The sequence below is a fragment of the Saccostrea cucullata genome, unplaced genomic scaffold (genome assembly GCF_032062105.1).
Source record: "Saccostrea cucullata isolate Sc308-1 unplaced genomic scaffold, CSIRO_AGI_Scuc_v1 ctg10524, whole genome shotgun sequence".
Taxonomy (NCBI): Eukaryota; Metazoa; Mollusca; class Bivalvia; order Ostreida; family Ostreidae; genus Saccostrea; species Saccostrea cuccullata.
The window spans coordinates 1-18,367 of record NW_026924525.1 but is presented as its reverse complement, the minus strand read 5'-3'; the positions used below and the strand labels follow the sequence as shown (position 1 = coordinate 18,367).

Below are 18,367 nucleotides of genomic sequence, written 5' to 3'. Positions count from 1 at the left end.
AAGACAGACAAACAGACATCAGAAGACAGGTACTCAGAAATTTTCTAATTTGAATCTTCCATTCAAAGGAACTAATAAGAAACAAAAATATAAATAAATCATCAATGGGAATTAAGATGCTACCATTTGAAAATTAAAACAAAACATTACACTGATCCATTCCATTGTAAAAGACCTAGTACATCTGAAATAAATTCTGAGCACTCATTCGCACAAAAATGTGATGCTGATCAAAAGACACACCTCAAAATGTCCTGCATATTCAAAAGACCTCATTTATGTCAATGAAACAAATACACTTCATGTTATGAAACATCATACAATTTTGAGTGAAAGAATTTAAAGTCTCAACTAGAGCTGCCAATGATAGATTTGATATTGATGTAAATGTACCATGGTTTTAAATTGCTCCTATACAATATCAATAATTTTTTTTTTTTTGAATATTGATGTATTTCTTACTGTTTTATTTCATAAATCCATACTTTTATGAATCAATAAACAGAAGAAAAAATTGTTTCAGCAATGACAACCCTAGCCTCAACTATATTCTAACCAAAAAACTGCAATAGCAACAGGATACAAATTTAAAAACATGAACAAAAATAATAAGCCATTTAAAACTATATATTCTTTAACATTGTAAAAAAACATTTTTAACCTCAAAATACAAATCAGACTAACTACATTATTCCTGTAATTAAGATTCTGAATCTTTTTTCTTTTTCTTTGTCTTTCCTTCAGGGATGGGCTGTATAACTCCCTTACAAAGGACATCCCCATCAACATGTAACTTCATAACGGGCCAAACAACAAAGTCAATTTTACTTCCCGATTTAGTGAAAACTTTGACATATTTATCAATCATTTCCGAGCCCTCTGGAAAATTCCAGTCGAAGGCTAATGGTGGATCTTGTATGGCAGAGAACCAGCAGACTTCAATACTCTGGTTTAGGAATTCCTGTACTTTAGGCCCTGATTCTGCATATGTAGGATACTCGGTCTGGAACACCTGCATGTAAATCACAAAATCATAAACATTCCTGCACACCATGCATCATTTTGTTTTTCAGTTTGTATAAGTATAATAATAAAAGGTTATATGCTTCTGTGAAATGCATTAAAACGTTCGGGTGAATCAGTCATAAAATCTGAGGCTTGTTTAAAAGTTGTTTAACTCACAACCATTTTTGTAGGAAGTATAAGGAATTTTGGCAAGTGCTCGTAAACATTCGCTCTGTTGAACAGGCCCCTGGTTTTACCTACCCGTTGAAGATATGTGAGTGTAGTTCCTCCTTTAGCTTTCAGAAAATCTTTGAGCATTTTGGAATCACTAGGTGATAAAATATGTCGATCACTTTCCTAAAATATAAGAGAGCGCTAATAAATAAATAATGTTTAATGATATATTTTCCCCTTAAACACATGCAGATATATTTGGAAATTCTCAAGACATTTAAAAGAGCAACAGGAGAAAAATATACTAGATTTTATTCAATTTTCATTAGTCTGAGAATGAGGTAAGTATATAACCTGATATCTAGTACCAGTACTATAAAACAACTTGCCTGCTTCCTTACCTGATCTGGCCCCTCCCCCGAGCCGTTACACATCCCCCCTCCCACGTTCAGATCTAGAGCCTGTCTGACGGCCAACATGAATCTCATCTCCTGCTATATTAATTAACTTGCCTGATTCCTTACCTGTTCTGGCCCCTCCCCCGAGCCGTTACACACCGCCCCTCCCATGTTCAGATCGACAGCCTGTCTGACGGCCGACATGAATCTCATCTCCTGCTCCTCGGCTCTCATTTGACAAAAAGAAACACAGGACTGAAAAAAGCAAACAGAACAATGTCAGAGGAATTAAATGTATCTGTGTAGATTTTGTTTGTGTCAACAAAGTCATGAGAGTACGAGACATTTCCTAATCTGCAATCAAAATGAAATGCTAAAATAATTGTCAAATTGAACATTTATTTTTTGTAAGTGGTATGAACAAAACTGAAACTACTGACACACTTACTAATTTTAAAAATAAATGTTGCTTTTCCAGCACAATTCTTAGTTCTTTCAATAATTCAAAACTTTTGCCTAATGGTATTATCATTTGACTGGAATTTTTTTGGTATAACCTATTCATTATTCAAAATCACCACAACTTTTTATTTAGATGAAAGAAGATCTTGATTGCTTACTTTAAATAAATCAAGTAATTTCATCACAGCCTCTTTTTCATTTAAATCTTCATTCTCCTGAATTTCCTCCAGTGCGTCTGTCCACTCATTGTCGTAGAGTTCCGAGTATTTCTCTCCCAGTTTCTGCGGTCGATTGATGTCACTCAGGTCCTGAATGCGGGCATTTCCTGCCGTCAGTTTGGCTCCAGCTAATTTACTGAATCTAAACAAGTAGTTAATATTACTATTAATGTAGTGTAATATTAATGTATTTCTAGGGTTCATAGGCATAATTATCACAGTCAAGCTTAGATAGAGTTTGATAAATATCAAGTGAAATTTTTAAAAATATTTATTAAACTAGTTTAGTTGTGATCTAAATGTAGCAGAAAACTAGATGACTCCTGAACTTTTGATAATTAGACATATGTACCAACCTTTATGACTATATCAAAAAGATTGTTGTCAAATATAAAGAAGTTATAACCCTAACTACACATTTTTTTAGTTTAGATATGTTGGCCAGGATAAATACAATGTACATGTAATAAGCCCATTGTTTTCAGGTTAAAGTTCAACAAATTTTCTTGTACAATCACATGATTCAACAACTGGTAATATTTCATTAATTAGTTTTGATCAATTTATTTTTTTAAACCATGTACTCTATGATAAATTTCATGAAAACCAAGGAGCCTGGGAACCCAGATGGTAAAAATTTACTGAAAAAGTAATTCAAACTAATTACTTTTAGCTTTTAGGAACATGTATCATGTTGACCTAAAATGCTTTGACCTGTCCAAGTAACCAAATATTAAGCTGCTGTTTTGAAAAGTTAAATATATATATATATATATTATAACAGTAACTTGATCCGAAGGGTCGTATCACATAGAGTTGACAGGCGCGGATCATCAGATCTAATGAGACGCGAAGCGTCAAGTTTGATCTGAAGATCCGCGCCTGTCAACGAGACGTGACACGGCTCTCCGGATCAAGTTACTGTTATAATGATAAATTTATTATATACCCCTTACAACTAGCTAAATATAGTAAAATAAAACTTTAGAGATCAATTGTATAATATTTATCCATAAAACAAACCATAATAACAAGGGACCTTTTAACGAGCAAGAAAAATAACGTCGTGTTTCTGCGTACTATGTCATCAGTTCCAGAACCACAGTGTGGTGATCCAGAAAGTCTGATCACGATGTCACGTGATTGCGTAAAATCAACAGTAAAATTGAGTGATACACATTAGGTACATAATAAATTACTAGACAAACAACTTTTCCCAATTCTGCCTTCTCAACAGCATACATGTATTTTTTTATTTAAGTGGTGTACTATTTTGTCTTGATTATTTTCAGACTCTCTGTAAACTTTGACCCTACCTGTCCTTGAACTCATCCCTTTCCTTAGCTATTTCTTTGTTGGCCTCATCTAGCTTTAGATATCTATCTTGTTCATCTCTAATCTTTATATTTAGAGCTCTCACATTCTGTTCTACTTTATGATATTCATTCTGAATATGAAGGAAATCTTCATCTCTACGCCTCAACCATCAAACCTAGATGAAGCATTAGGGAATTCGGTTTCTCAGTTGATGCAAAGACAGTTCTGCACAAGTCAGCAGTCCAATCGAACCCGCAACGTGAGGACATATTCCTTTCTTCAACTGTAGAGCAACACTCTATCCACTCACAGGTGGCAACAATTCTTCAAAAGAAAGTATTTATTACCTAATATACCATTTATTGATCAAGTTGCCCTAAATCAATTAACATTGTTTTAAAAATACATTCCAATAAAATCCTAATCTTACCTGGCCAGAAATCTGCTACGCGGACGACAATTCATCAAAAAAAGTATTGAATAGCATTGGTCTATATTTCAGGTTTCTAAATTATTTAGAAACGAGACTCCCTAAATGGATTTTAACATTTAAGAAAATCATTCCAATGAATCCAAATCTTACTACGCAGAAATCCTTTCTATAGTTGATTCGAATCGAGCATCTACCTGATATTTTCGTAATAGCATTTATTACGTGAAGAAGGTCTGACACCAACATAGCCTACCCCGTCTACTGTACTAAAATACAGCAAACAAAGGCAAACTAACACTAACATTGCCAATTTGATCTGGTGAGAAGACGAATACAATATCGTTGCTTCTTTTATGAAAAAAATAAATGTGTTTTAAGCCACGTGATTTTGTGATAACCTTTGGATGGAAATATACTGCCATAATTTTACCGTCATTTATTATGTGTCGATTACTTTTGATTAATATTAATATAAAAGTTTAGAAACATTGCATGTAGGTACCATTGATATGAATTTCATTTTGTCAACGCTAACATATGTAAGAATTAATTTCTTTAAAAAAATAATATACAGTTATTTAGCTTAATTCTAATGAAAGTGCTTACGCTCTCAAAAGTTATAAATGATTAAAAAAGGATAATTGAGTCATATAGTATACAAGAAACAGAAGACTATGTTACTTTGTGGAATTGATTAAAAAAGATATTAAAACTACAAAGATAACAAACATGTAAGTATTGGTTGTTTTTTTTTTTTCATAATGTAAAACGTCCGTCTGGAAATGTTTTCACTGTTCTGGAGGCACCCAGTGACGAATTTATTTTGCGCCAGTACTTACTGCGACACGGGACCTCGGTTTTAACCAAATGACTGGTCCTCCAGACCTGCAATGGGGGTTAATCCCTCGACATAAGGACTAAAATTCTTACTTTGCGACTCTCACCATGGCGCCATTGCGGAGACGTAAGGTATTATGTAAAATTCCATGAAAATGTATCTACAGAAACTGAAATTTTTCTGAAAGTTTATTATCATGGTGAACATATTTTGTTCTCAAACAGAAATAGAAAATAGTCAAAAATATTTGCCAATAGCAGTAATTGTTACATGTAAATTTTAATTATCATCATGAAATTAAAATTTTAAATTAAATGATTTAATAAATGTTTTGAAACTTAAAAAAGAACAAGTACATACATGTATGAAGATAAAATTTTTAAAGATAATATAAATGCATGAGTGAAAATAAATATAATTGAAGAGTGGGTAATATAGAGAATAATACATACCCTTTTCCATATCACATCCTGTATCAATCAGCCAGAGGGCCTTCGCATAAGTGAAAATAATTAGTAATAAAATAATTGAAAGAGTGGGTAATATTAAATTATCTTTACATTTGATATTTTGAAATTTAATGCACATTTCATAAAAATGATTGGATATTTTTCTTATGTACAAAATACTTTCAAAACAGATGAAAAACAAACAATTGAAATGGCAGCGTAATTCAGAAGAGATGCACAGGTTACATTTACATGTAATAGCTCTACTTTTAAAGAATAGAACTTGATTTTATGTAGGTCTTGTTAAGGTCTCTTTCTGTCTTACAAAAATGTAAACCAATATTTCAACAGATGGTTACATTGCTTGCATTAAGGTACATGCATATTAAATATTATATTCTTGTTAAATAAACGAAAAATGCAAAATTCTTTAAAATTCACGACAATGGTCTTAAAAGCCTCACGCAATCTGCTGATGTGTTATGTTCATGTTTAAGTATTTAGATAATTATATGTGACATAACGTATTAAGGAAAAGTAAAACATAAACTAAGAATTACAGAGGAACAGTGAAATGAAAAATAATTTTAAATGCATTGACGTAAAAGAGAAACTTCAGAAGAAAATCAACAACATGCGCTTGATACATGTAATATAAATAATTAAACATAATATATTGACATATTATCACTACAAATTTCTAAGATATGTGCAACTTTGTTTCAAATGTCTATTCTAGAACGGTTCAAAAATATGGGGACATCATCAATATCTGATGAAACGATTTCAACCTGTATTCATGAAAAGTGCTACAACTTTTATTCTTATTCAATAAAAACACACACTGGAGTTTTATTATTTATTCAGCTTTTCCTTTAAATTTTGCATTTACAGTGAAATTACATATGTTATTAAGATAGCATTTATTTACATAGCAAACGTTTTTAATGAGAATTATTATTAATAACAATCATTAATGTAATATGTTAACACTTTTTGTCACTGACTACTGAAGAGCATAATACATTTATTATACTTAATACATGTAATGAGGCTTTGAATTCATCATGTTAATTTCTCCCTTAAACAGTGACATTCAGAGTTTATAATAATAAGCAATGAGGACTTGACACCGAATGGTTTTTATACGACTTTCCATCATATCACCAAAAAGAGTTTTTTTTTAAATATTTTTTATGATACAGTGTAAGCATGGGGAAAAAGATTATGCTAGTCTGGCTATGAATCCGTTTCAGAACTTATCAATTATGAATAATTGATGTCGAGATTTTCAATTTTTTTGACTAAATATCTAAAAAAAAAAAAGCGGTGATAAAAACTTGTACGAGGGTTGTTTGAAAGTTCCTGATCGATGTCAATCTTCGTTATATTACTCACTAGAAATTTAAAATAAGCACAAATATAATATATAAAAATACGAGGGACATTCAATAAATAATGTCATTAGCCCGATGACATACAAAATAAAAGTCATATGACATTAAGCTTGATTTTCTCTCACTATTGAATCTTTAATGAATTGAAACAGTTTATGTGACCACTTCTTATCGCATTATTTCATTGTGGGAAGCTGGAAAACAATGGCTATTCGAGACACTCCATGAAAAATGAATGGTCAATATTCAGTAAACTAGAGTAAAATTAAAAGCTTCATTAAAGCAGCTGTAAAACTTGTTAATATCCAAAAAATATATAAATTGAAATATGTGAAATTTACAGCAACATATGTCTGTTTTATAGACACGTAAACAAGTAGATTTCAATAAACAAAAATTATATGATGGGCATCAAAAATGGATACCGTCCTTGACAACAATGACTTACAACAACCGATGTAAATTTGCGAAAATAAAACAAATTATCACTGATTATGTTTTATTGACTTTAAGAGACATAGCAAAATTAATAAAAATCATTTTGAGTAGTTCACACGGTTTTAAAGAAACATTTGATAGTAAAAAAGTTAAAAACTCAAAGGTCAAATACTCAAATACTCAAACTTAGAAAATCATCTCTCAGAAAGAAAAAAAAAAACAAGTACAGCAAATCATAGGATCTGCCATATTCCAGTATACGAAGGAAACTCTAAAATGTGTTCTAAAAACAATTAGAAATTGAATGAAAATGTTACAGACATGTGTTTTAATTAAAAAAGATTATTTTAGTTTAATCATTAAGACTAAATCATAGAAAAACTTTTTTTTGGTTTCTTTCCGAGCCCCAATGACATTATTCTTTGAAAATTATTGAACGTCCCTCGTATTTGTTGTGTTTATGTGTGCAGTTACATTCTATTCAATTTAACAGAAATCAATTTACTTATTTTTAAAATCAACATGCATGTTTTGTACCTATGGAACACACTTAACGGCAAGTAATGTCAAACATAGTGTCAATAATTATTTCTAAAAAATATCCCTATAGATTGTCCTCATCTAATACAGAGTATCTGTTATTTAAATACTGCCTATACTATTTGTACCTATATGCACAACTCGCGTGTGACATATTTTTTCATTCTTCCAACATTCTTTTAAGGTTTATTCAGGATTTTTGCTGAGTAAAACACAAAATTGCATCGTTATCTACTGCACCGCGACGTTCTTAAATGTCATCGTTTTTGTCGTTTTCCATGATTACTACCTATATTCTCAAGTAAATTTCTTTTCAACAAAGCAAAATATCAAACAATAGTTTTGAAGACGAATTTATGTGACAATTCTGAATTTGAATCTCTCAATCTTTCAAATGAAGGTTGTTTGACTTGCTCCGCGATCCGATTTTTGCATTTTTAAAATCTGGGTTAGTCCGAAATATCTGACGTTTTCCAGGCCTTTTTATGATTTTGATATTTTACATGCCAGGAAAACGTCAGAACCGGCGCCATTACGAAAACTGGAAATGTTGCCGTTTCAAACAGAGTTCATTTTTTATACTTGCGAACCGAACTAAATGCCGAAATCAGAATTTATTAATAGCACAATGCCTCTAGTACTCACCAAATCGATGAAAAGAAAATATCACTCCACATTCCGTTCCAGTGCTTGCAAGATTTTTAAATGCACGAAATGAAGACAAATCTCGATACTCTGATAAAATGTTTTAATCGGATTGCTATTTTATAACTGAACCATAAAAACGATATAAGTAAATACTTAAGGTGTTGTACTATTGATAACATCTGACTTTGAAATTTAATTCGATTCGCAAGTATCTAAAATCAACCCGAGGATGCCGCCTCTGGTTGGAGGCGGCAATTTTCCAGTTTTCGTATTGGCACCGGTTCTGACGGTTTCCTGGCATGTAAAATATCAAAATCGTAAAAAGGCCTGGAAAACTTCAGATATTTCGGACTAAAATCTGGGTAAGTTTTAAATAAATCATGATATCTAAAAAAAAATAGTGTTTTGGATTTATTGTTGGAATATTTCTATTAAATTTTGATTACTCATGACGTCAAATAAAAAGATATAACAGAAGACCACGCACTTTTCGAACAACCCTCCTGCTTTATAAAAGTCTAAAAAATTATTGTTCTTCGTCATCAAATTTTAAGTATTCAAATAAATTAAGGAATTTGACAAATAATGACAAACGATTGAACATGTGCGATAAGTCAACAAATATTTTTTTAAATGATATGGGATTTGAATTAGACATTGAAATAAATTACGTAATCTGAACTTTTTTTAAAAGAAAGCGGGGGGATGTGTCAACAAATAAACCGTCAGATACTAAATTATTTTTGCATGTGCATGTATGATATCTTTTGCTGTCAATTATCATTAGGAAAAGAAAGAAAATCATACATTTTAATTTATAAATAAAGTCTATAAGCTCTTCTATTAAGGGAACCAATATAGTCTTAAAATGGCCAAAACCACCCAGCCGTGTTAAATAGGAGCTGGATACGAGAAGTGAAATGTTTAATTAATGCTTTCAATTCTAGTAATGCCTACCGGACAATCTTGATGATTTCATTATCCACAGTTGTACAACAACCTTCCCACACTTGAGATCCCAGATCAGTATTTTTGAGCAATTGATTTTATAGAATAATCATTACAATTTATATCCTTTGTGCAATAAAATATATCTATCAAAATCGAATGACAACTTGTTATCTCAAAGGAGAATGCATATTTATACGCATTAAGTCAAAGATCAAATGCAAATGTACATTTAAGTAGGAGTTTACTCTCAGAATCAAATCACAACTTAATCAAATCAACGTTATTGATAAATGTTATATATTCTTTTCACTTCTCATAAAAAGTGTTGTTTATAAGATTACTTAAATTGTCAATGATGAATTAAAAAATATGTTATAATTCGTTAGTAACCTTTGTACTGGTTAGGTGGCTTGTTACAAGTATTTCTCTGTAGACAAGCAGGAAGTTCTATTCTGTGAAGAGAGCTACTAAATAAGCTCGTTGATGGAAAGTGAAAGTGTATCATTAAACTGAAGTATATGTAATAACGAAGGAGGATGAGATCGTGGAAAAGATCTACAGTGTAAAAGCTTTCCTAAACCAAGTAAGTGCCATATTGAATTACAGAAGTTTCATATCTATAAAAGCCAAGGATAAAAATCTTAACATCATCATCCTAAAGTTAAGATATTGTTCAACTTACCCATGTGATTTGCTTTGAATACTGAAAGGAAATTCACTTCGAAGGAGAAAAATCTAAGACATTTCTTTTCTTGTATATTTCCTAAAGAAAATTTAGAATGGATAGGATTTTATTATCATTTGTTGTCATTACTGGTGCAATACCTAGGAGCACACAGCAGTTGCTTTACGATGACAAATTGGCAGGCACAGATAATAGAATGCACCGTGATTATGAAATGTTCAGTCAAATGAAGGATGTGATGTTAAGTAAATTATCTTCTATTGACTCCATAATGGAGGAGAACTGTGAAAAACGTCAACATTCTTTAATTGGGAGTATACAAAATGAAATGTCTCGGGTTGATCAAAAAATTTCAAATCTCAAAGAAAATATAAGCAACGAAAAAAGTGGATACAAAGATTTTGTAAGGAAAGAAATAAATGTTATCAAAAGCAAAACCGAAGGTCTTGAGTCGAATATCAGCGAATTAGTGAAATATGAAAGTATGAAAAATGAAGAGAAACTATCACAGTTGAAGAGTATAATGACATCTTTTACCAATGAAAAGATTAACAGCATCAATGAAACATTGCATCTATTACACCTATCAAATTCAGAAGAAGCAAATGGTACAATGTTAAGGATTTCTAATATGGAGACATCTTTAGCAACAGCAATGAAAACGCTTGGCAATGATACAAAAAGTAAATTAAAGGAATTACAAAATGAACTCAGAAATAGCAGCCTTCAACATTATGGATTGATAGGAGAGCGAATTGATGAGATTGAAGCAAAAACATTTGAAGTGTCAAAAGATATCGCTAAAAACAGTCAAGTATTAAGTCGAGTTTCAGAAAATGTTTCTTTTATAGAAGATAAAGTCAGAAATATTTCTGGTTCATTATTTGAAGCAAGAGACAATATGTCGAAAAATTTCCACGACATTGAGATTCAATTTGAGGCAAAAATACATGAAAAATTTAATCAATCCCAGAAAATTGTATCGACATTGGAAGTTTCCTTAAATGATCTCACAAACAACAAAATTAAAGAAATTGAAATGCATTTAATTGAGACCAGCAATCTGACTCTTCATTTGAATGAAACATTCTTAAAAGTTGCAAACAACCTTACGGCATCATCGATACGCGGACTGCGGTTTTGCACGGAAACGACCAATGAAATAAGAAAAACATTAAATGAGACAATTCAAAATATATCATCTGCAGATGATGATATATCCCAAAACTTTAGAAACATTAGGAGCAAAATAAGCTTACTGGAATCGGATACTTTGGCACAGCAGAGTATCAGTATCAATTCTCTTACCGGAGATGTGTCGAGTTTGCAAACATCGCTTCAGAATATCCAACAGTTGGCTTCAGATCGCAGTTCAAGACTAACCGCCATTGAATCACAACAGAGATCTTACAATATATCATTGAATACTATTTCAAATGGTTTGAAATCATTTAGTGAGTATACATAAATGTTTTCGTCAATTTTGTCGGTTAAATTTATTGTAGTTGGTTATTAAACTAAAGAATTTCACGAGTAAGAGATTGTAATTACGATTTATTTTTTACGATTTCGAAGTACGGGGTACAGGAGAAAATCATATCACAATTTGGCCCCTATTGCTCAAAACCCATACTTCCTTAAACTAAACCTTTGCAACATGTTCGAGATTATAGGTAAGCGGCTGTAAGGTGTCATTACTACATGTAGGGCGTAGCATTTACTATTTCATATGTTACAGAAAGTCAAAAGTTTTAACCTTATATCTAACTGACACTTTTTAAAACCCTCTTGAAACAATTTTTTTCTATATGCACATAATTGATTTTTTAAAAAGAAACTGTTATCAAGAACATATGTTATCTATGCTATTAATTTCACTTATCATACATCTAACAATAAATAAATAAAGTTAAAAACATTGTCAAAAAATACTAATGATCCTGGCTCTCGATATTTCTGAGATTAAGACGTAGCTCAGCTGTACATGTGCGTTTAATGTGTTGGTAGAGCTAATAATTAAACAAGAGTTACTACATTATGGTATAATATTTTAATATTTTTTTTTATTTTATAGTTCATGTACGATTCACTGCTGGTGGGTCTACCTACGGGAGAGTTGAAGTATACTATGGTGGATCATGGGGGACTGTTTGTGACGATGCCTGGGACGATAATGATGCACGAGTTGTTTGTAGGATGCTAGGTCGCAGGTAGATGTGTTTTCTAGTAATATTTCTTACAAGGCCTGCCGTCACTGTAGCTCAGTCGTTAGAGTGTTCGAATGGAGTCCGAAACTCATCTAAGTCTAAAAAAAAGTAGCTGTTCCAAGCGCTCAGCATTTTGAAGTTAATGCTGCTGGTCATTCTTATAAAACCTTAAAAACCGAGGCCATGTATCACGATAGGCGTTGTCACGATAAAGAACCTTGTGTTCTGAGTAGCCATAAAAAGGCTTAAATTTGATGCCTTTCAGCTTTTGACGACGTGTTTATACGAGTGAACAATTCTCGAAATGGACGAAAAGCATCAATTAATCAATCAATTTTACATAGCCTTATTCATCCAAAATGTCGAACCTGAACCTATGAAAATTTGTACAAAATCATTTTAGTCGTCCGCGTGTCCAGTGGTAAAGCATCTGCGTTAGCGTTAGGATTGGATCTTTAAGTCGCGGGCTCGAATCCAATTGTAGGGTATGGAGGCTAGTCCTTTAGATCGTATAAATCGAGATCCCGCGTGTTGCAGTTGGGGCTTGCACGAAAAAGATCATGAAATTCACTACACACTGGCCCTTAGCGCCTAGTATTAGTAAACAATTTGCAGCTCTCCGACCGGGCAATAGTTGGCGTCCACACAGTTAAAAATTATCGAGAAGGATGTTAAGCAAAAAATAACCACCTCTTTTCAAGCAATGGTCATTTCAATTGATTTTATCAGCATTATTTGCTAATTAATTATTATTTAATAACAACATTGTCTTCGTTTGTAAGGCTCATTATATAAATTGCATTTCAGAAGAACTTGGATTTAATTCTACAAGTGGTAATAAAACTTATACTCATAGTTACCTTTCTAAGGAAGAAATTCTACAAAATCTTATTTCAGTTTTGAATATTTTTAAGATACTGAGGAACCAAAATAAATTTGATCTACCTTATATATGCATGTATTGGATTTCGAAACTTCATAAGAATCCTTACAAACAAAGATATATTGCGGGTTCCAGTAAATGTCCAACCAAGCCTCTTTCTTTACTTTTCACTAAGATATTGACAGTTGTGAAGGAAAAACTTCAAGAGTACTGTGCAACAATATATTCAAGAAGTGGTGCAAATCAGATGGGGATACTCAAAAATTTCAAAGAACCTTTGAACAATTTGAAATCACAAGAATTTACAAATTAAAGTCAATATTATTGACAGCTGCTTTTGCAGTAAGAAAAGCACTCGTAAATTGACTTACTTGGTCATTGGTCGTTCGCAAAATTATTTTGTTTAAAGTCATTCTGATTGCACACACAAGTACTCTGAAGTTGACATAAAAATATCTCGACTTTCTGATTGACAGGAGACCGGGTCTTCAAACAATCTATTGAAATTCCAAGGGGTACCAGTTGCGCTCATTTATTTGGAAACCTTAATTTTGTATATGAAGCAGAACTTGTGCAAAACCTTATGCGTGAAAGGAAGAAAACACATGTTGTGGCCTTCAACTCGACATTTAGATTTATCGACGAGGTATTGTCAATTAACAAGAGTAATTTCCATTCCCATGTCGATACGATATATCACAGAGCACAGTCTGACACACATATTTCATACTTAATATTTTACTTGAAAAAGACGTAAATGGTAAACAACTAAGCTTTATGATAAATGTGATGACTTTAACTTATCTATCGTCAACTTCCCTTTCTTATACCTTCATCACCTGCATATATGGATTTTGTATATCGCAGTTGATTCGATACGCAAGAGCATGATCTGATTATGAACAATTTCTAAAACGATGTTAATTATTGACAACAGTTGATAAAACAGGAATATAAGCAGTCTCGTTTAGAGTCATAAAGTCATGTTGCTCACCTTTAGGATCGCATGTGCACCATCAGCAGAATGCTGTATGTTTTATATTAAGTCAGTAAAGGATGTTGACAACCTAAGCTACATGGTTTGTAAAGTTGCATAGTTATGTAGTATGGAATTAAAAGCATAGAAATAAGCAGACGTGTTTCTATTATGAGCAGGATATATATGAACAGGACCTGAACAACTTTTATCAAATCTTGGTTGAAGTTAGCTTGAGTTTAATATTAAATACATCTAGATCTAAATTTTAGAATATATCAAGAGTCTACACTGATGCTCAGCGGTATGACGAATGGATTAAAAAAAATTCAGAAGAAAATGAATTTCTTACTTTGATTTTCCAAATTAAAAAATGTCGAGGGATAAAAATACTATTTTCTGTTTTATTTTAGCGGGGGAACAGCAGTTAGTTCAGCGCAGTATGGCGCAGGAAGTGGTCAGATTTGGCTTGATGACGTCAATTGTAGTGGAACAGAATCATCGCTGATGGAATGTTCTAAACCACCGTTTGGTATGCATAATTGTGGGCATAGTGAGGATGCGGGGGTATTATGCAATTAACTTTGTATAAGAGATACTTAATTGTATTTCTCAGTAGTATGTCAAGGCAATTTTAATAATTCTTTTATGTATTGCACTGATGAAATAATAAATGTGTTAATTTAATAATTTTTTTCTCTCTGTTTTGTTTTTAAAAAAGACACCTAATGTAAAAACTTAAGAGTGTATAGGAATATCGTGACAAATCTATCATAATTGCAATCAAAACTTTTCAGATGTATGTAGTCATTATCAACTGATACAAAACATAGAGAGGTTTTCCTTTATAATACTTTATGCATATGAGAAGCTGTGCTAGAAAGACTTTTTTCCAGAGAAGCTTAAGTTAGTTTGAAGTTTGGATTTTACCAGATCTACGTTATAAAAAAAAATGCCAAATGTCCAATCACTACTCCGCCATGTAGCATTTATCTGTTTTTGCTCTCTTAAATATTCCCCACTTGTTAATATTAAGTGGTACTTTACTCTTAAAGATGATCGCGTACAAGGATTAACGCTGGTCGATGAATGCACTAGAAACTAGCAATAACAACAATGATTTTTTTAAAACTGTGAATAAAACTTACAAGCACTAGCATCACAAGAGGGAGAACTCGGTCAGAAATTGGAAAAATGTCTATATATTTATACACGAAAGAGCATTCCTAACTCTTTCACCACATTAATTTTGTAAACAAATATAACAAAGCTTTGCTTCAAATTCTCAAACTCCAAGCGGTCCGACAGTTTTGTTAACAAACGAGTACCTTCGGATGAACGATAGGATATTTAATTTAAACAATTTTTTTTCACGATAGAATATGGGACTTTGTAAATTAGAACAATGTACACAGATACTCCATATGTATAACTTCAGTGTACAATGGATTTAAATTTATCATACCCCCCCCCCCCGGTTGAAAAGTGGGAAGGTATACTGTAGTCAGTATGTCCGTCCGTCTGTTGCGCTTTGGGGTACCCTTTTCTTATCCGCAACTACTCTTATACCACTGACTGAAATTTAATGAAACTTCCGCAGAATCTTTATTACATAATGCCATTGTGCACCTCCTATTTTACTTTTTGATCCTACGCATATTTTGGGTTTCCCGGCCACAGCAAAACATGGACTTCGCCATTATGACGATGTGGGAGGCGGGGGGGGGGTATCATTTAGTGAGCTCATTGCTCACAGTACCTGTAGTTGAATAACATTTTAAAATCTATATTCATATTTTTATTTCACAATCAAATGTAAATATAGGGAATCACTATTTAATTTAGTGGGTATTTCAGGGACATCAACGATGGATGGAAACGTGGGACAACTCATGCATAATGGGCTTTCAAGTTATCCCTCATTTCTAACCATCGTTGATACCCTTGCGTAAATATCGTTGATACTGTGAAATACCCAACAAAGTCAATACTGATTCCTTAATTGAAACAGATTCTAAATCATAAATGCCTCTGTGTTAAACTTGACTAGGAAATAATTCCTTGTGTCTCTATCAATTCCGTGTGTCGACAAATCAATGGAAGTAAATTTTGCTAACTACATTGTCAGTATATATCTTGATGGCTTTTTATCATTTCATATATTCATTTAGAACAAATTCTGTTTCATTTTAATACAAAAATTAATACGTTAGTAACGGGACGCCATTGGTATACCAAAAGAAATTCGGATATTTTGTTGAAAGACACTGCCTAAAAAAAACCAAGATATTAATCAGAAATTCAGGCATATCATCAGCTTCACAGATCTTGTGTTTAGGATTGGACGGATTTTAATTTTCTCTTTTTTCGAATACAAAATTCCGATATAATTTGCATATTGCATAATTATATGATACTTGTGGGCATATACATGCTAGTGTACGATCAGTCTTATCAATTAAATTATTATAATAAGTTAATCCCAGATGTAATCGAATGAATAGAAACAGATATTGAATTTAATCACATTTATTGTAAAACAATGATTACATTTTGTGGCAAGTACTTGTTACAATCTATTTATACATAGATGTAAATACCCCGGCGGAATCCAGGGAATCACTACATGCCTACCGGGATGACCTCCCCACTGACCTGGCGCGATAGCGCCCCCACAGGTGACTGTGGTGGGAACAGACCTCTTGGTACCAACAAGAGTGAATGCCACATGGAATGAATGAATTCAAGTTCTGACTCAGGCCCTAACTCTATACCTGCTTCCCCTGAAATACCACAACAACATGGGGATAATACCCCCAGGGGTAGACCCCAAAAGCCTGCCCTTGGTACCACAAGGATCAAGCTGGTCCCTGTGAGGTACCGGTGAGGTAACCCCAAAATCGTCCCCAGTACTGAGGATAGATTACCCAGAGTTTTGATCCAGACATGGTAGAAATCCCCATTCGTGGTAATCGCCAAACTCTGCCAAATGAACTTGTCTATACAAGTTCACCCGCCACTAACGCGCAAGGTGTATATATATATGAATGGTTTTTAGTTCATTGTATTAATACAATGAGCTAAAAACCATTCATTGCACCCACCTGACCTGTAAATTTCAAGTTTTATAAATTGATGTTCATGCATAATAGACACTTGTAAGCTAGTTTCTCCATGTAATCAAAATTTATCTTAGATTAAACTTATATCAGACCAATTAATTGAATTTGGACTAATTACTTGCGGGAAAAGCAGGCACTTTCTATACTATGAAACCATAATGATCCAGGCGAGATGCCCGGGTTTTTGAAACCAAAATGTACCATCCAAGTGCATTTTCATTTATTCAAAAAAGAAGAGTCAAACTCTTTAAATTTTTTTCCCTGACTCCAATTTTTTTTTTTAAGTCTTTATTTTTAAATTGAGGGCTTTTTCCTCAAGGACAAATGGTGTCACTTGATCTCAGTATTCCACGAATGCCATATCCAAGACTACACACAATTTGTGGATTCCTACTGGCCAGTTGTTTGAAAATTTGTTCAGGAGTGACCCTTACTGCTGCTGAAAAGAGTGTGATCTAAAACAGCATTTCTTCATGTTACAGATTGAAATGAAAGGCAGATTTTTAAGGCACATGTCAAAGGGGTAGTACAATATTTTGTCTCTGACGTTTCTGTCGAGTTTTGACACATATTCTTGTGGGGTTTTGTTCTGTTTTTCCACTGTCTATGTACAGTACCCGCATCGTTATTCTTTACAGGATACACGATACGATAGGATACACGCACGATACGATAGGATACACGCACGATACGATAGGATACACGCACGATACGACAGGATACACGCACGATAGGATAAACGCTAAACACGATAAACGCAAAACACAATACACGCAAAACACGATAAACGCAAAACACGATAGACCTGATAAACGATCTTCACGATAGGATAAACGCAAAACCTGATAGGATTGTTTCAAAATGTGGAACGTGTTCTGACAAGACGAAAAGATTATTTTGTTTACTTACTGCAATGTTTTAATTTAAATTCTTGCAGAGCTTCAAATCTAAATTATTAAGTACATTTAATTATTATAATAAAAAAAACGTGAGATCTCTGTGGTAATTTTACAAAATTTGTTTATTTATAAAAAAAAAAAATGACAATAATTAAATGGATAAGTATGAAATGGAGACTGTAATTTATTTTTTTTTAATTTCTTCTCAATTGTGTGAATTTACAATTATTTGTGTTAATGTCGAAATTCTCATCTTAAGGTTGAAATATGATTCGTTTTATTATAGATATTTTAGCATACATGTACATGTAATTGTTGCACAAAAAT

General features: G+C 32.7%; 2 protein-coding genes across 4 annotated transcripts; one reads left to right on the top strand and one right to left on the bottom strand.

The window, feature by feature from the left end:
• Nucleotides 1-543: 543 nt before the first annotated feature.
• LOC134266631 (uncharacterized) lies at nt 544-4,962 on the bottom strand. The gene is made up of 6 exons (XM_062748848.1): nt 4,952-4,962; nt 3,574-3,735; nt 2,198-2,399; nt 1,704-1,832; nt 1,267-1,362; nt 544-1,012 (listed from the first exon to the last, which is right to left on the bottom strand). Exons 1-6 carry the CDS (start codon nt 4,960-4,962, stop codon nt 701-703), a joined length of 912 nt encoding a protein of 303 aa, XP_062604832.1. The 3' UTR covers nt 544-700.
• A 4,834-nt stretch (nt 4,963-9,796) lies between these two features.
• On the top strand, nt 9,797-14,709 carry LOC134266632 (paramyosin-like). Of its 3 annotated transcripts, none has more exons than XR_009992011.1 (3): nt 9,797-9,851; nt 12,028-12,163; nt 14,433-14,709. XR_009992011.1 is itself a non-coding variant. In XM_062748850.1 (3 exons), exons 1-3 carry the CDS (start codon nt 10,048-10,050, stop codon nt 14,599-14,601), a joined length of 1,665 nt encoding a protein of 554 aa, XP_062604834.1. In that variant the 5' UTR covers nt 9,968-10,047; the 3' UTR covers nt 14,602-14,709. The 3 variants fall into 3 exon arrangements, 2 of the variants coding, with proteins under 2 accessions (XP_062604835.1, XP_062604834.1); XM_062748850.1 differs by lacking the exon at nt 9,797-9,851 and adding an exon at nt 9,968-11,407; XM_062748851.1 differs by lacking the exons at nt 9,797-9,851; nt 12,028-12,163 and adding an exon at nt 9,967-11,407.
• Nucleotides 14,710-18,367: the final 3,658 nt, after the last annotated feature.